We start from the raw sequence: 16172 nt of genomic DNA, 5'->3' as shown, positions 1-16172 counted from the left end.
GTCTCTGGGTCCCTGCTGAGCCCCTGGGAAGGGTGAGCAGGGGACAGGGAGCCTCCTTCTACATCCCACTCATTTATCAGGCCCCTCAATCGATGGGGTGGGCTGTGCCTCCTGGCCACGCTGGCCCACAGGCATCCCACTGTCCAGGGCCCTCCGTGCTTGAGGAAGCCCTCTTGGGAGTAGACCCCCCGCACTCTTCTACCCCACGCTGCCCCACCCACCACCTCGGAAGACACCTGCAAGGCTGCCTCCCCCTTGAAGCCTGGCCTGATGCACTGACCACCAGCCCATTCCTGTGAGTCACCCCTGAAGCTCTGACTTTGTCCCGCTCTGTAGGTCTGTATTCCCCAGTGGCCCTGCCAGGCATCTGGAAGCACGCTCAGACAGAGGCTGGGGTCCAGAGAAACGAAGTTACCAGCCCAGGGTCACCTGGGAGGCAGGTGCCAAACCCGCTCAGGGGCTCTCTCCAGGGCTGAAGGAGAGTGAGCACTATCTCTGTCTGCTTCCAACACCCGGCTCTTTCCCAAAGCACCCAGTATCTCTGAAGGGAACACATTTCTTAAGGGTCCCCAAGCCAGTGGTGGCTTCCCAGTGGCCTGTCCCCTAATCCTGTCCCCACCACCGCTACCTGTGTCCCTGCTCCAGCTTTGGGAGCTTTATCAGCATGTTCCCTGCAAACTCCCATAGGTGCTTCCTCTTGCCAAAACGCAGCCTCCTCCAGGCAGGCTCCCCTGCACTGTGCAGGTTGGGCCATCAACGCCGGCATCTTCCCCAGTTGTAAGTGCATCTCCCACCGTGGGCTGAGGGCGCCTGGGGGGGCAGGGTCCTCGACCCCCCGTTTGGCATGGGACTTTTGGCACCGACAGCCCTGCATCCCTGGGGAACCAGGCGGTGGGTCACATGCGCCTTCGCGGGCAGGTGTCAGGCTCAGGTCTCTGGTGGTTTGCAAGCCCCAGGTGCGCCCTCTGCACTCAGAGCACTTGAGATTAGCTCCTGGCCAGGTCGGTGAAAGAACAAAAACAACAGTCCAGAGGTTTTGCGGTGGGCTCCCTTCCCGGTCAGGCCTCTGGGACCCCACCGGGGGCAGCCGGAGTCCAGCTCTCCAGCGGCCCAGACCGCGGAGGCGGGCGGGCCGGGGCCGGGCCTGAGGCCTCATTAGCATAATATATGCGCGGGCGGCGTTTAGCAGTCAAATATATGCGCATATATCTCCATGGCTGATGAGGCTGGCCGGGCACATCCAAAATGGCGGAGTGCGGGGCGAGCGGCGGCGGGAGCAGCGGGGACAGCCTGGACAAGAGCATCACGCTGCCGCCCGACGGGATCTTCCGCAACCTGGAGAACGCCAAGCGCTTCGCCATAGACATCGGTGGGCGCGGGCGGCCGCGGGGCGAGGGCGGCGCGGCGCGGGCGGCGGGCGGCGGGCGGCGGGCCGGGGGCGGTGGCAAGGACGAAGGGCGGGGCGCGGGCGGCGCGCGCGGCCTGCCGGGCGCTGTAGTCCGCGGGCCGCCGGCGCGCACGCTCGCCGCGCCGGCCGCACCACAGCTCCCGGCAGGCGCCGCGCGCGCGGAGCGGGGGCCGCCGGGGCTCGTAGTCCGCCGGGCAGGGTCTGCGGCCGGGCGGCGCCGCCCCGGGTGTCGGGGGCCGGCCGTGGACGGGCGGCAGCGCCAGCTCTGGCCGCGGGAAGCCTCGGCGGCCGCGCGGGGCCCAGCCCGGCAGGCCGTGCGCTCGGACGGCGGCCGTTGGCGGACTGTGGACGGCCGGGACTTGGGACCGCGGAACCTCTGCGGGCCTCAGGTCAAAAGCGCCCGAGTCTCCCGCGGCCTGGTGGGGAGACCCCGGGGCCCGCACTCGACCCCCGCCGCGCCCGGCGCCAGGCCCCGCGCTCCGGCTTCGCCCCCACGGACGCCCCGACTCCTCCCAGCCGCCCGCTCTCGCAGACGAGGCCCGGGATGGAGAGGTGCCCCGGCTGGTGGCAGCCGACCCTCCGCCACTCTGCTGCCCTGGCGCCTGTCAGGACGTGGGGCTCCTGGGGGGTGGAGGCCTGGGGAGTAGGCCGCACCGCTTCGTGCTTCTCCCCTTGGGGGCACCTGGGCTGAGGCCCGAGGCTGCCTGTCCCCGTCCACAGCCCGGTGTGGGCCGTCAGGCACCCAGGAGCGGGGCAGGTCCGCTCTCAGGCCCAGCACCCGCACCACCGCGACCCCTCCTCCTCACTGCTCCCTAAATGCTGGGTCAGACCTCTCAGAGAAGTTGGGGCGCCTGGGGTAGACTCACCATCGTTGTGGAGCCCTGCGCATTGAGGGCACTCATGGGCCCCCTGAGCTTGGGGGTCCGTTGAGTCCAGGCGGGGGGAGGATGTTCTCCAGGAAGTGGGGGTGGTGACCGTGGAAGCAGGGTCACGGCCAGAGTGCCCACCTTGCACATCACAGAGGGCTTTGGAGGACCTGGGGGCCCTGCGTGGCGGCAGGTGTGAGATGCCCCGGTAGGGGGCGGGGAAGCTTCCAAGGGGCAGGGCTGTGCTTTGGGGGGACTGGCTGGTGGCAAGTGTGAGGTGGCGGAGGCCCGACGGGGTCGGGCCGCAGTGCAGAGCGAGGCAGAGGGTGAGGAGGAGCCAGGAGCTGGTTCAGACCCTGCTCTGCCGCCCTACAGTGGGGGTTCGGCTCTGAGGGAACAAGTGAGCCCTGCGTGTTTCTGAAACGCACCTCACGGTGAGCTCGGTGTGGGGCTCTGCTCGTGGTTCTGTGCACACCAGGGCCACTGGCAGCCACAGAAAAAGGGGCACCCTGCTCCCAGGGCCAGGGCCAGGTGGGGTTCCTTGGGGGGACACTCAGAGGGATTTCGGTGCTGGTCTTTACTGTCTCTCTTGGAAGTCTCCTCTGCATCTGGGTCCTGTCCCTTCGGAGGACACGCTCACTGTTAGTAAGGACAGGCCTTGTTTATTAGCGTGGCTGGCAGAGGCCGTGGCTCCGGTGGGGTTCCCAGCCCAGGAACCCCATATCCCGTGTGATCTTCCACAGTTCGACTCACGAACAGGCTTGTGCGTTTGCTCCTCCCACGCGGCTCCCCGCGCCCACCACCCCCAGGAAAGCCTGGCCGCTCCGCGCTTGGCCAGCCCTTATGTCTTGATACGGCACCCGGGACCGCGGGGCGGGTCGGTCCCCTCTTCTCGAGCACCAGGGACGTGCTGCTTGTCAATACACACTTGGTTTCAGGTGTCTGCCAGGCAGCAGGGGGTCCCTCAGGTGAAATGGAAGGGGCCACAGGGCGGTGACATGTGCCAGGATGTCCAGCCCCCTTTGGTGCCCAGCATGGAAGGACAGGTCAGAGTGGGGACGGTGGTGTCACGCGGTGGGGTCTGCGTGAGCTGGGAGGACTTGGCCCAGGTGCCGAAGGAAAGCCATGGGCAGGCTCCTCCCACCAGTGAGGCCTGTCGCCAGGTGGAGCGTGGGCCGGACGGGAGTGCAGAGGGCGCAGGGGACTGTGCGTTGGCCGGCATGACCCCCGGCTGGCCGGCATTCGCTTAAATCCAGGGGCACCAGCCACAGCCCAGCTCCTGGTGTTCGAAGGTCAAGGGCTCTGGCTTCGCGCGCGCCCCAGACCCTGTCCGATCCCCGGGGAGTAGGAGGCAGTCCCGGCAGTGCCTGTGTCACCGGCCCAGGCCCCCCCCCCCCCCGGCCCCAGCACCTGCGTTTGGCCGCGCTCTGTAGCTGACGGAGCGCACAGACTGAAGCTGGGCGTGGGACCTGGAGGTTTGTTACGGCACTTTCGACAAGTCTCTCAAAATCCGTCTTCACCACTTTGTGTCGCCTAGATTTTAGGAAATGGTCAAATGACCTGGGCACCACGCACTTCAGCGGCGCGCGCTTGGGCCCGGCCGAAAACACGGGGCGAGGCCCCGGCCCCGGCCCCGGCGGCCGCAGACCAGGTTCTGCGTGTTCGATAAGCTCATGGCCTGGAGGCGAGCGTGAGCCCCTGGCCTGACACCCCGGGGGGCCCACCCCGGGCCGGGCGGTGTGATTTGGTACCAGGAGGAGCTGTGGCCCCGGCAGACGTCCGCGGCGCCGCACCTGTTTGCCATCCCGAGTGCTTTTCACACGTCCCCATAGTATCTTGTCATAAAACAAACGTCGGAAAATAACCTCAGCCGTCCTCCTCGGAACGGGGATTCCTGCCTTCCTTTGTCCGGCCCCATGAGAAATCCTTTGATTGAGTCACTTTGTGCCGACGGGGCCCCTCTCCTGTGTGCCCCGTCCCACCCAGGAGGACTGAGCAGAGCTCAGCTGTGAATCCGCTGCGGGAAGGGCGCCAGGCAGACGCAGCAGCCCTCTGCTTGCTGATGCCCAGCCTCTCGCCACAGCCGCAGGGCCCTTAGTGAGGCCCGGCCACGGGGACGAGACCTCGGGGCCCTCTCTGGCCCGCCCTGGTCGCTGCCGCCCTCCGGCCCCGCCGCCCACACGGCGCTGGTGCCTGCCACCCCCGCTGCCTGCGCAGTCCAGGGAGGCCACCCTCAGTCGCCTGTCCCCACTCGTCACCACGCGTCAGGCAAAACAGTGGATTCGTCAGCTTTTTTCTTGGGTCATTTTCAAGATCAGAGCTTGAACAGCATTTTCTAGACAACTAACGAGCGCCGGGCCGTCCCAGAGCAGGGCAGCTCCTCGTTTGGGACGCAGTGCAGGGGGCCCCTGGGCTCTCACGCCCCGTCCGGTGTAAGGCCTGTCCAAAGGGAGCAGAGTGCTCGGGTCTCAGGGCTCGCCTCTGCCCGCTGCCTGTGGGGTCTTCAAGTAGCACCAGACTTGTGCACGGGACCCGCGGCTGCAGAGAGCGCGTGGAGGGCGGAGCTGCCGGTCCCTTCCGTCCTGCTTCTGAGTCGGCCGTCTGTGTCTCACCGCAGGGGGGTCGCTGACCAAGCTGGCCTACTACTCCACGGTACAGCACAAGGTCGCCAAAGTGAGGTCCTTCGACCACTCGGGCACGGTGAGCCTCTGGCGTCCGGGTTGGCGGGCTCTGGGCTGGGGCCCGGCACTGTCTCATATTTGGGTGGCCATCCCGCCGCTGCTCGCCCGCGTCGGCCTCACTCCCTGGAGGTTTCTAGTGTCCATACCCCCGTCCACCTGCTGGCGCAGCCCCTGCCCTGCAGGGCGGGGTGGGAGCACCTCCACCTGCTCGTGCTCCTCGGAGACGCAGACGAGGGCGGTGGCCGGCGCAGCTGGGTGGGTGCTTAGCGGCCTGGGGTCAGCCACACGCACACAGATGCCCACGCCCCCCGCAGGACACGGAGCAGGACCACGAGTCGCCCTACGAGGTCTCTGTCCAGGAAGAGGTGAGCGCCCGGCTCCACTTTGTCAAGTTCGAGAACGCCTACATGGAAGCCTGCCTGGACTTCATCAGAGACCACCTGGTCAACACGGAGACCAAGGTCATCCCGGCGACGGGGGGCGGGGCGTACAAGTTTAAGGACCTCATCGAGCAGAAGCTGCGGCTGAGGTGAGTGGGCCGCAGCCGCGGCTCCCGCTTCGGGATCTGAAGTGGGGGCGGCTGGAGCAGGCCCCCCCCTCCGCCCACTCCCACCCCTCCCCCCCCACGGTGCTGGGGCCGTGCTCCGGGCCGCAGCACAGCAGGATGCCGGGAGCCCGAGCTGGGTGCGCGGGTGCACGGGGGGAAACGGCCTGGGGAGAGTTCGCCCCACGGCCGAGGGCGACACCCCCAGGTCCCTGAGGGCCACGGCACCACATGGGAGCTGAGGCGGCGCCATTGCCATGGTGGGGGCCCAGGCTTCGGGGCGCACTCCGCTGCCTGTCGGCCGCAAGTGTCAGCGCTGAGGCCCGGCGACCCTGCCAGCCGCTCTGGCCAGAGCCGTGTGGACCTCGCAGAAGCCGGGGTGGCAGGGCGGGGCGCAGAGTCCCCAGGGCGGCCCCGCGGCGGTGCTGGCCCTGCCGTCCTCAGTGGCCGGGCCCCTCCCCTTGCAGGGTGGACAAAGAGGACGTGATGACCTGCTTGATAAAGGGGTGCAACTTCGTGCTAAAGAACATCCCACACGAAGCCTTCGTGTGTCAAAAAGACTCCGACCCCGAGTTCCGGTTCCAGACCAATCACCCCAACATCTTCCCGTACCTCCTCGTCAACATCGGCTCCGGAGTGTCCATCGTGAAGGTGAGGCTCGGCTTCATGACTGAGCGACGGGGCGGCCCAGGTGTGTCGAGCACCTGCTGCATGCCAAGGCCAGGCTGGCACGGCTCGGCGGACGCAGGTGCCCACGGTCTGCGTCCACGGCAGGGGGCCGCGTGCTGTCAGCGGGGCGCACTCCCCTCCCGCCCAGGTGCGGCCTTCAAGGGCATCTCGCCCATGCCAGGGGACACCTCGGGGCCACCACACCTCCGGGACCTGCTTCTCCCTTGTTCTGTGCCAGGTGGAGACTGAGGACAAGTTTGAGTGGGTCGGCGGCAGCTCCATCGGAGGAGGCACCTTCTGGGGGCTCGGGGCTCTGCTCACCAAAACGAAGGTACCCGGCGGCCATGGGTCGGTGGCCCTGCTCTGCATGTCCTGCGTCCTCGCAGGGGCGCGGGGAGCCTGGGGCTGCGGGCGGCGTCGGGCGGGCCCCGTTACAGAAGTAGCTTTTCCCGGGGCCTCTGAAGGGTGGGTGTCCCGGCAGCCAGAGCATGGCCCCTGGGGGCCCCCGGAGCCCCGCCTGTGTCCCCGCCCCGTGCACAGCTTGCTCCCCTCCCCGGGCTCGGCGTCGAGGCCGTAGGGACCCCGTCCGCCCCGGCCCTCACCCGCCCCCGTCCCCTCTGTCCCCGCAGAAGTTTGACGAGCTGCTGCACCTGGCCTCCCGGGGCCAGCACGCCAACGTGGACATGCTGGTGCAGGACATCTACGGCGGGGCCCACCAGACCCTGGGGCTCAGCGGCAACCTCATCGCCAGCAGCTTCGGGAAGTCGGCCACCGCCGACCGAGGTACCGCCCTCGCTGGCTCGCGCCCCTCGCCGGCTCGCGCCCCTCGCCGGCTCGCGCCCCTCGCCGCGGCTCCTCGCCCGCAGCACGCCGCCCCCTGCTCTCCCTCCCCAGAGTTCTCCCAGGAGGACATGGCCAAGAGCCTGCTGCACATGATCAGCAACGACATCGGGCAGCTGGCCTGCCTCTACGCGAGGCTGCACCGCCTGGACCGCGTGTACTTCGGCGGCTTCTTCATCCGCGGCCACCCAGTCACCATGCGCACCATCACCTACAGCATCAACTTCTTCTCCAAGGTGACGGGCTCCGCCTCCCGCCTCGGCCGCCGCCCCGGGCTTCGCTCCTGTGGGGACCCCCAGGGTCTTTAGAGCTAGCCCAGCCAGGGGCGCGGGGGTCTGTAGGCAGGCAGCCGAGAAGCGGGGGGCCCGCTGCCCGCGTCCTGTGCTCGGGCGCCGCGGCAGGCCCTGCGCATGGGCCTGGGGGCAGCGGCCGGCGCTCCAGGGCCTGGCGCCTGCTGCTGGTGCACTGCACCGAGCTGACCCGGCCGTCGTGCCGTGGGGCCGCTCTGGGCTGGGGCCGTGGGGGCCGGCAAGCAGGGTGATGAGGGGGAGTGTGTCATCGCAGAAGCTGGTTCCCCTCGGGGCCCCCTGAATGGCAGGCTTCTGGATTCTGCGTTTGAGCACAGTTCTGTTTGCGAGTCGTCGTGGACAGTTCGGGCCCCGCACACAGCGGGAGGCTAGGTCGCTTCGAAGCCGGGCGGGTCGAGCTGTGCGCGGGGAGCCCGCCCGCCTCAGGGGGGTTTTGCTGTCGCAGGGGGAAGTCCAGGCACTGTTCCTGAGACACGAGGGCTACCTGGGGGCCATTGGAGCATTTCTGAAAGGAGCCGAGCAAGACAGTGAGTAGGGAGTGGCCGCGGCCCGTGTCAGGGCGGCGTGGGGGCTTGTGCAGCCAGGGAGGTGGACGCAGCGAGGCTGCAGGGAGCCACTGGCGAGGGTCCGCGACACCGAACGAGCTGGCCATCCCCACCTTGGCCGTCCCCACCGTGCCCCAGTGGCTGAGTGAGACGTGCTGGCCTTCGGGGGGCCCCCGCCCTGTTAGTGGTGCGCCCTTCCCTGCGCGTGATTCTGCTGACGGAGCAGTGGACGCCGACTCGCGTGGGCTCGTCTCTGACGTGATCAGCCCCAGGGTCCTCGCGAGTGACGAGGGCTCCGCGCAGCCACCACAGACATGTGGCCTCCCCGCGCCCACCTCCTTGCCACCAGCCCGGCCGGTCTCCTCGGCCCAGGCCCTGCGGTCTGTCCTCAGGGGTCGGGGCCGGTCAGAACAGCCCGTGTCCCCCGCTGGCCTCAGTTCGCTTTCTCGTGGGACACAAGCTAGGGGGACGTTTCTATAGCTTTAGAAGGTCGTGCGGGAGGTTCCAGTGGTAGCGAGAGAGGATGACACAGGCCAGAGCCCCCGGCCCGCCTGGCGTGGCGGCCGCCCCCGCAGGCCCCGGCTTGACACCCTGCATCCCGTCCGCAGACCCAGACCAGTACAGCTGGGGCGAGAACTACGCAGGCAGCTCCGGCCTGATGAGCTCGGCGCCCGAGCTCGGCCCGACGCCGCGGGCCAGGAGTGGCACCGTGAGTACGGGTCCGGGGCCCCCAGGGGTCCTGAGGAAAGCCCCTGCGCGTGGCTCCCCAGGACTGGGCGCTCTGACCCCCGACCTGGGGGAGAAGCAGGCCCCCCCAGCTTGCCTCCTCCCCCGTCCTACGTGCTCTGTGTTATCCGAGCCTGGGCTTGTTGGGGCGCGCCTCTCCCCGGGGTGCGGGAGCCTTCGCAGCAGATCCGGGTCCGAACCCAGGAGCCAGCGGGTCCCCCCCCCGCTGCCTTAGACCCCATCTGCCTGATGGTTTCGAGGTGGGGCCAGGTGCACAGAGGCCGCTCTGCTCGGGAGGCTCCGGCCCATCCCACAGCCCCACGTGGGGTGCGGCCCGCCATGACGGGTGGGGGCTCCCCAACCTGCTGAGCTGGCACCGGCATCAGCCACACAGCGGACGCCGCCGCCATGGCCCTGGCCTGGCGGAAACGGTGGCACGGGCTGTTGCAGACTTACGGCCCCAAACGGCAGGTCACTCTTGTGACCCACGGAGCAGCCGTCAGAGCAGGCCGGACGGGTGCCCGCGAGTCCTGACCTCGTGGACGCAGACTCCCCCGCGAGGCAGCGGCCGCGTGTCAGGAGTGCGCCCGAGTCAGGCCGTCCAGGACTGGCCCGCGTGGGGCACCCTGCGGTCTGCACGGCCCGCACCGCCGCCCGCACTCCCCGTCCGTGCGGTTCTGACCGGGCTCCTCCCAAGGGCCGGCCAGCCCTGGCCCCAGCCCTGGTCAGCAGTAGCCGGCGCACGGAGAAGGGTCTCCCGCCTTCCAGCCCCCGTTTGTTGGGTGGCAACCTGGATGCCCCCCCACAGACGAAAATCTACCGGCTGCACGGGAAAGAGCCGTCTGGCCGGTGCTGCAGGCGGCACGGGGCTGTCCTCTGGCGAGACGGGGGTGGCGGGCCGCGTTGGTGACGCGCCTGCCGAGCTGGCCCCGCGTGGGGCCCCGTGTGGTCAGTGTTGGGGGTTGGGCTGAGGTGCGGAGGGACCAGGTTGCTTCTGTGGGCTGGTTTATGTGGCCCGAGCGAGGTGAGCTGAGGGTAGGATCCCAGCTCATCAGGAGCGAGAGCCTTCAAGGACCGGCGCATCAGGGACGCCGGGAGCCCATGGCAGAGGCGACTCCTGCCCTCTGCCTCACTGGCGTTGAGGTCGCGGCTGCTTCCAGGCCAGACTGGGCCGCACACGCGTGCTCTGGAAGCTGCGTGCCTCGTGGACGGGCCGTGTGCCCGCTGTCCCAGCTCGGGACCTGCCCCTCCGCCCCGCCTGCACGCAGAGGAGCGCCGGGTCCCGGGGCCGTGGCCACCCATTCGGAGGACACTCGGGCCTGGTGTGCGTGGTGCAGGCAGCCACAGGTGGCGTGTTGGGCAGTGGCCCGGCCCTCGCCGAGCGTAGCTGGGGAGGCCGTTTTGGTCACGACGTGTGGTCAGCGGACACACCGTGGACAGAAAAGAGCCAGCGTTGGGGGGCCCGGGGCCGTGTGCCCCTGTGGCGTTGCAAGCCTTCCGGGAACAGACCCTCGGTGGCGGCCACAGGGCCCGGGCCCACCGGCCAGTGAGCGAGGGCAGCGCCTTGCAGGGAGCCCCACGCAGGAGGGGCGCGGCCAGGAAAGCAGCTGGTGTGTCGGGGGGCGGGGGGGGGGGTTGCGAGGCCGGAGAGGAGGGACCGAGCTCAGACAGGAGCTCGCGGGCCACGCGGTGCCCGGGAGGTGCTCGGAGCACCAGGTGGAGGTGGCCTCGGGTGAGCGGCAGCTGGGGGGACCCCGCGGGCAGAGGACAGGGCGGGGGTGCCCGCCACAGCACGCGCCGCCGGGTGGCCGCGGCCCTCGCCGAAGAGCGGGCTGCAGAGCCGACGCGTCTGCCGTCTCGTCTTCCCAGTTCGACTTGCTGGAAATGGACCGGCTGGAGAGGCCGCTGGTCAACCTGCCGCTCCTCCTGGACCCGTCTTCCTACGTGCCCGACACGGTCGACCTGACGGACGACGCCCTGGCCCGCAAGTACTGGCTCAGCTGCTTCGAGGAGGCCCTGGACGGGGTGAGGGGCCGGGGCGTCCGGGGCCCTGGGAGGCGTGGCACGGGGTGGGGGGCGCCCCTCAGTGCTTCGGGGGGCGCGTGACTCCTGGTGCCCTGTCGGGGTGTGATGTCAGCGAGCAGGGGCCTGACAGACACGCCAGTCACTTTGCTGGCTGCCGCGTGTCTCCAAAAAGCGCACGCTTGGCCCAGGGGTCCGGCGGCGGCGGCTCAGGCTGTGGCAGCCCCGTGGGAACGGCCGAGTCCCGTAAAGCCCCTCGAGAGGCCCCTGGGGTCCGCCCTCCAGCCGTGTGGGTTCAGGGCGTCCAGAGCCACCTGTCCCCCCGCAGGGTCGGAGCACGTGGCAGTAGGATGTGGGGGCTCACGTCGGGTGACACAGGCCGGAGCCTCGGGTGCGGCGTGGCCCCCCCCCCCGTTCCCGCTCCTGGGGAGGGCCGAGCGGACGGGCCTGCCCCCCGTGGTTCCCGCCACGCCGCCTGGTCGTGTGCGGGGCAGCGGCAGGTCTTTGCTGAGCGCGTCCTTGGCAGGTGGTGAAGCGTGCCGTGGCGAGCCAGCCGGGCTCGGCGGATGCAGCCGAGCGGGCGGAGAAGTTCCGCCAGAAGTACTGGGCCAAGCTGCAGGCGCTGCGGCACCAGCCGTTGTGAGTGCGGGGCTCCCCGCGGGGGCCGTGCGGAGTCGCGGGTGTGGGGGTTGCACGCTCAGGGGGGCCCTGCGCCCCGCCCCGAGCCCACACGGGGGCGCCCAGCCGGTGGGCCCTGGTCCTCGCCTCCCCTGCTGGCGCCTGCGGGGTGTGCCTGCCCGCTCAGCCGCGTCCTGCCCGGCTCTGTCCCCAGTGCTTACGGGACCCTGACCGTGCGGAGCCTCCTGGACACGAGGGAGCACTGTCTGAACGAGTTCAACTTCCCTGACCCCTATTCCAAAGTGAGTGCTGCCCCCCGCGTGGGCGTGGGCGTGCGCGGGGACGCGGGCCGGGGCGTCCTGCCGTCCGGCGAGCGGGTTTGGTGGCAGCATGACCCCCAGCACTGGCGACAGGCTGTGGCCCGGCCCGGCCCGGCAGGCCTGTCCCCTGCGTGCCGGGCTGCCCTCCGGCCCGCGGGGCCCACCGAGGGGCGGTGGGTCAGAGGCCCCGCAGTGACCGCAGGTGGGGAGTGTCCTGGGGGCTCCAACCAGAGGCCATTGGGGGGGCTTGTGGGGGGAGAGAGGCGGTTGAGTTGGTGACGGGCCTGGGTCACACAGCCTTTGGCCCAAGCGAGGGCCGCCTTGGTTTTGGCGCAGCGGGCGCCGGCCCCCCGAGGGGCGTGCTCTGTCGGCCCCGCCGTGGGCGCCGCCGTGCAGGCTCCCCGCCCCCTCCCGCGTCCCGCTTCCTGGCCTCCTGGGCTCGGCGGGGAGCCTCGGCACTGGTGTTCGTGGACATCACACCTGCTCTCGAGGGAGGGACAGGCCAGCCAGGGCCTGGCAGGTGGCCCCTGACCAGGGCTCTGGGTGCCCAGCGGTGTGGGTAGGGCCACCGCAGCCCACTGACTCCCCCGCCCGCTCACTGGAGTCTGGGACTGGAGTCTGGGGATGGGGGCCTGTGCCCAGGGGTGCCGGCCCTGCTCCTGAGCTGCGTCCCGAGGGCGTCCACACGCTGCGGCCGCCAGCGGTGTTCTGGCCCGACCTCGGCGTGTGTGAGCCACGCCAGGACGCCGCACCGAGCACCCCGTCCTTGGGGCGCGCGTGCCACACAGCCCCCCAGCCGGCGCCTGGCTCCCCTCTGCCGTGCGGGGGCTGGGCCCCCGCCGCTCACGCAGGTCTCTGGCCCGCAGGTGAAGCAGAGGGAGAACGGCGTGGCCCTGAGGTGCTTCCCGCGTGTGGTCCGCGCCCTGGACGCGCTGGGCTGGGCCGAGCGGCAGCTGGCGCTGGCCGAGGGGCTGCTGGCGGGCAACGTCTTCGACTGGGGCGCCAAGGCCGTGTCTGAGTAGGTGCCGCCGGGCCGTGGCCCACCCCTCACCCTTCGGTCCAGCTCGGCCCCCACGGCCACGCGCAGCTGCAGGGCCCCGCGGGCTGCCTGGGCCCAGCTGGGGTGGAGCAGCCCAGCCGCAGGCCTCGGCCCGGCTCAGCCCTTGGCGGGTGGCGGTGGGGAACTTGGGGGCCGTGGTGCTGCTCGGGCCGTTGTGGGCATGCGGCCCTCCGCCGGCCGCCGCCGGCCAGGCACCCGGACCCAGCCCCCTGCCCGTCTGGCAGTGGCCCCTCGGGGCTGGGGCTGGTGTTTGCAGTGAAGTCCGAGTTCGCGGTCACCACACCGAGTAGGGATTAAACGATGCTCGACGTGCGAAACGAAGGCGCGCCATGAACACGCCGCGGCCCGAGCTGCGCCCCACTGCCCCGCGGCCCGGGGGCAGCGCGCTGGCCCCGTCTGGGGTCCATACCGAGCCGGGCAGGCCGAGCTTTGGGTCTTTGTGACGTTGTCTTCTCTTCTCCCGTGCAGAGTCCTTGAGTGTGACCCACAGTTTGGGTTCGAGGAGGCGAAGAGGAAGCTGGAAGGTAGGGATGCCCAGGGGGGCCTCAGGTGGGACTTGGTCCGGCAGGGGAGGTGGCGGCCAGGGGGGGTGACGCGAGTGGGCGGTGAGGACCACTGCCCGCGAGGGGCCGCGGCTGACTGTCACTGTGTCCCCAGGGCGGCCCTGGCTGGTGGACTGCTACGACACCTGGCTCCAGCGCCTGCAGGTACCTGTCACCGCCCCGTCGGGCCCGCGGCTGCGCCAGGCACAGGGCCCGGGCGGCGGGACCCCCCGGGCTGTGGGGTGGGGGGAGCTGCCGGGCGTGAACGCAGGGTGGGGACAGGCGTGGGACCAGGGCGCCAGCCAGGCCCAGGCAGTGTGCCGAGGGCTCCTAGTCTCCCCCACAGCCGCCAGTCTAAGTGGACCGTTCCCTGTCCGGTTCGGACTCCCGCGGGGACCGCCAGTTAGGTCGTTGGGGCCAGCGGTTCTGAAGACCACGGCTGGCCCCGCCCCCGGCTCCCTGGGGCCTGGCAGCTGCAGCCGCGGGGAATGGAGTGCGGGCGTCTGAGAGGCTTGGACGCGCCGTTCCCAACTGAACGCCCTGGTTTTGTCTTGCAGGGGGCCCCTCACAAATGTGCCTTAATTTTCGCAGATAACAGTGGAGTAGACGTCATTCTGGGAGTCTTCCCCTTTGTCAGGGAGCTTCTGTCTAGAGGGACGGAGGTGAGTGTGAGGGCCACGCAGGGCCCTTGCCCGCCTCCTCCGCTCTCGGTGGGGGTGGCACGCTCCTCGGCGCGGCAGGTAGGTGCGGGGGAGGCGGGGGCTCGCTGGGGAGGAGGTGACCAGCCAAGAGCGTGTCACAGGGCTCGGGGTCAGCCTGTCCCAGGGCCTGGGCCGTCTTCATCCTGCCCTGGGGGCTGCTGAGCAGTGGCGGGTGCCCAGGGGCCAAGCTTCACAGCCTCAGGCCTGGGCGGCCGCAGCCTGGTGCAGGGCCGGGCGGTGGCCGAGGTCCCTCAGAAGCCCCGGGTGTCTGCCACAGGTCATCCTGGCGTGCAACTCGGGGCCTGCCTTGAACGACGTGACCTACAGCGAGGCCCTCATTGTGGCCGAGCGCATCGCAGCCATGGACCCCACCATCCAGTAAGCTTGGCAGGAGGCCCGGGGCCCGTGGCGCTGGGGGGGCGGGCGTGGCGGGAGCTTCTCGGGGCAGCTCACAGCACCGGCCCCCTGTGCCCGCAGCTCGGCGCTCAGAGAGGAGAGGCTGCTGCTCACGCAGACGGGCTCCAGCTCGCCCTGCCTGGACCTCAGGTAGGTACCTGTGACGTCCCTGCACAGGGCCCCACCACGGCCCTGAGCACTGGGTCTGCCGGTGCGGGGTAGGGGCCGGGGGGGGGGGGCTCCCCCACTGTGGCTGGCGGGCCGTGCTCCCCAGCCACCCAGAGCCAGCGCGTGGGGGCGGGCGCATCAGCCCTTTGGTCTCCCTGGCGGTGACCCCGCTGTCACCTGACTCCTCTCCCAGGCCCACTAGTAGCCAACAGGGCAGGAGGACGAAACTCCTGAAAAAGCGCAGGGTACCTTTGCATCCAAAGTAGAGACGTGTCACTAAGGCCGGTTTTCAGCAGAGGCTGCAGCTCCCCAGGCCCCCTGAGCTGGGCAGGCCGCCCACGGCCTGCTGGGCGCGGAGCCCACGCAGCTGGAGGGGCGGCGGGGCCCCTCGCGCGCCAGGCTGGCTGCGGCCCACACCTGCCTCACTGTCCCCTCCCCTCCCCCCCGAAGCCGCCTGGACAAGGGACTGGCCGTGCTGGTGCGGGAGCGCGGCACGGACCTGGTGGTCATCGAGGGCATGGGCCGCGCCGTCCACACCAACTACTACGCAGCACTGCGCTGCGAGTGCCTCAAGCTGGCCGTCGTCAAGAACTCCTGGCTGGCCGAGCGGCTGGGTGGCCGGCTCTTCAGCGTCATCTTCAAGTACGAGGTCCCGGCCGAGTGAGCAGCCCGGCCCGCCGGACCACCCCGCTCGTCACCGTCGGACGTGTCCCGAGGACGACAGGGAACCGCGTTCGAGTCAGGATGTTGATGGTGTGCGTCTGCGGCTCAGAGCCCCGCGTGCCGGGCGCGTGCTGGGGACGTGAGCTCGCCCCGTGGGACGTCTAGTGGAATCTATTTAACTGTTACTGGATCTTTTATATATATATCTATATAAATATATGCTATATCCCCGGCAGAGGGCGCCGGCTCGAGGCACGCACCAGGTAGAGTTTCTAGAGCAAGACCGAGCTGTCTGCCTTGGCCGTTCGCTCGCTGGGCAGTGCCCAGTGGCGGCCGGGCCCCTGCCGTCCCCTCCGAGGAGGCCGAGCGTGGGGCCCTTTTCGTCGGTGGCTTCCAGAACTCCTGGGCCCGCTTTGCCTGTGGGCCATGCCCGCCGCCCTGGCCCACTGCACACGGGGCCGGAAAGGGCGCTGAGCAGCACCGGACCCAGGAGCTGGCCAGGCGGGCGTGCGGGCTCTGAGGGCTGGCGGCAGGCGCACTTCCGCTCAGAGCCGATCAGAGTCCCTGGGTTTTGTCGTGGCCTTGAGCCCGTGCCTGCTGCTCCCAGGCTTCCCCCCGAGCCAGACACACCCCTCGGGGCGCAGACAGGAGCCACGGATGCCACGTCAGTGTGAGGCCACTCTCTGCGCCAGACCGAGAAGGGACTGTGGGAGTCTGCTTCTCAGCAAGGCAGAAGCCCCTGCCCAGAGGGGCTGGCTGCGGGTCCCGCCACCATGGCCTTGGGGACAGGACTGCAGCGTGGCACAGTGGAGCAGCCCCTGGCCCAAGCAGGCGAAGCTGCGCTAGGGCCCCCAGGCGGCCAGCCCTGGGGGACCCAGCAGCGCGGGGCTGGGCGGGCGCGAGGACCAGCCCGCCTGGTGCCACCCGCGGGGCCCTGCGCCCATCCGCCTCCCCGCCCGCCCTTCACGGGTCGCTGAGACCCCCGTGCAGTTGCTGTCCTGCTGGCCGCAGAAGCCGCGTGCCATGGACCCTCTTCTGGGCAACTCTGTCTTGCGGTCTGGGACGTGCAGTGGCCCCAATTCGACAAAGAGTAGG

General features: G+C 70.0%; 1 protein-coding gene across 1 annotated transcript; it reads left to right on the top strand.

Annotated features, from left to right (window-relative positions):
* Nucleotides 1–1235: 1235 nt before the first annotated feature.
* On the top strand, nt 1236–15336 carry PANK4 (pantothenate kinase 4 (inactive)). Its single transcript, XM_016144416.2, has 19 exons — nt 1236–1369; nt 4892–4974; nt 5270–5484; nt 5967–6150; nt 6407–6499; nt 6798–6951; nt 7063–7244; nt 7762–7843; nt 8470–8570; nt 10457–10612; nt 11136–11248; nt 11442–11529; nt 12414–12565; nt 13076–13131; nt 13265–13314; nt 13707–13811; nt 14128–14228; nt 14328–14396; nt 14865–15336. The coding sequence occupies exons 1-19, from the start codon at nt 1246–1248 to the stop codon at nt 15076–15078; spliced, it is 2322 nt and encodes a 773-aa protein (XP_015999902.1). The 5' UTR covers nt 1236–1245; the 3' UTR covers nt 15079–15336.
* The last annotated feature ends 836 nt before the right edge of the window (nt 15337–16172 follow it).

Source organism: Rousettus aegyptiacus, unplaced genomic scaffold, assembly GCF_014176215.1.
Source record: "Rousettus aegyptiacus isolate mRouAeg1 unplaced genomic scaffold, mRouAeg1.p scaffold_m13_p_1, whole genome shotgun sequence".
Lineage (NCBI taxonomy): Eukaryota > Metazoa > Chordata > Mammalia > Chiroptera > Pteropodidae > Rousettus > Rousettus aegyptiacus.
This window is presented reverse-complemented; position numbering and strand designations above follow the sequence as displayed.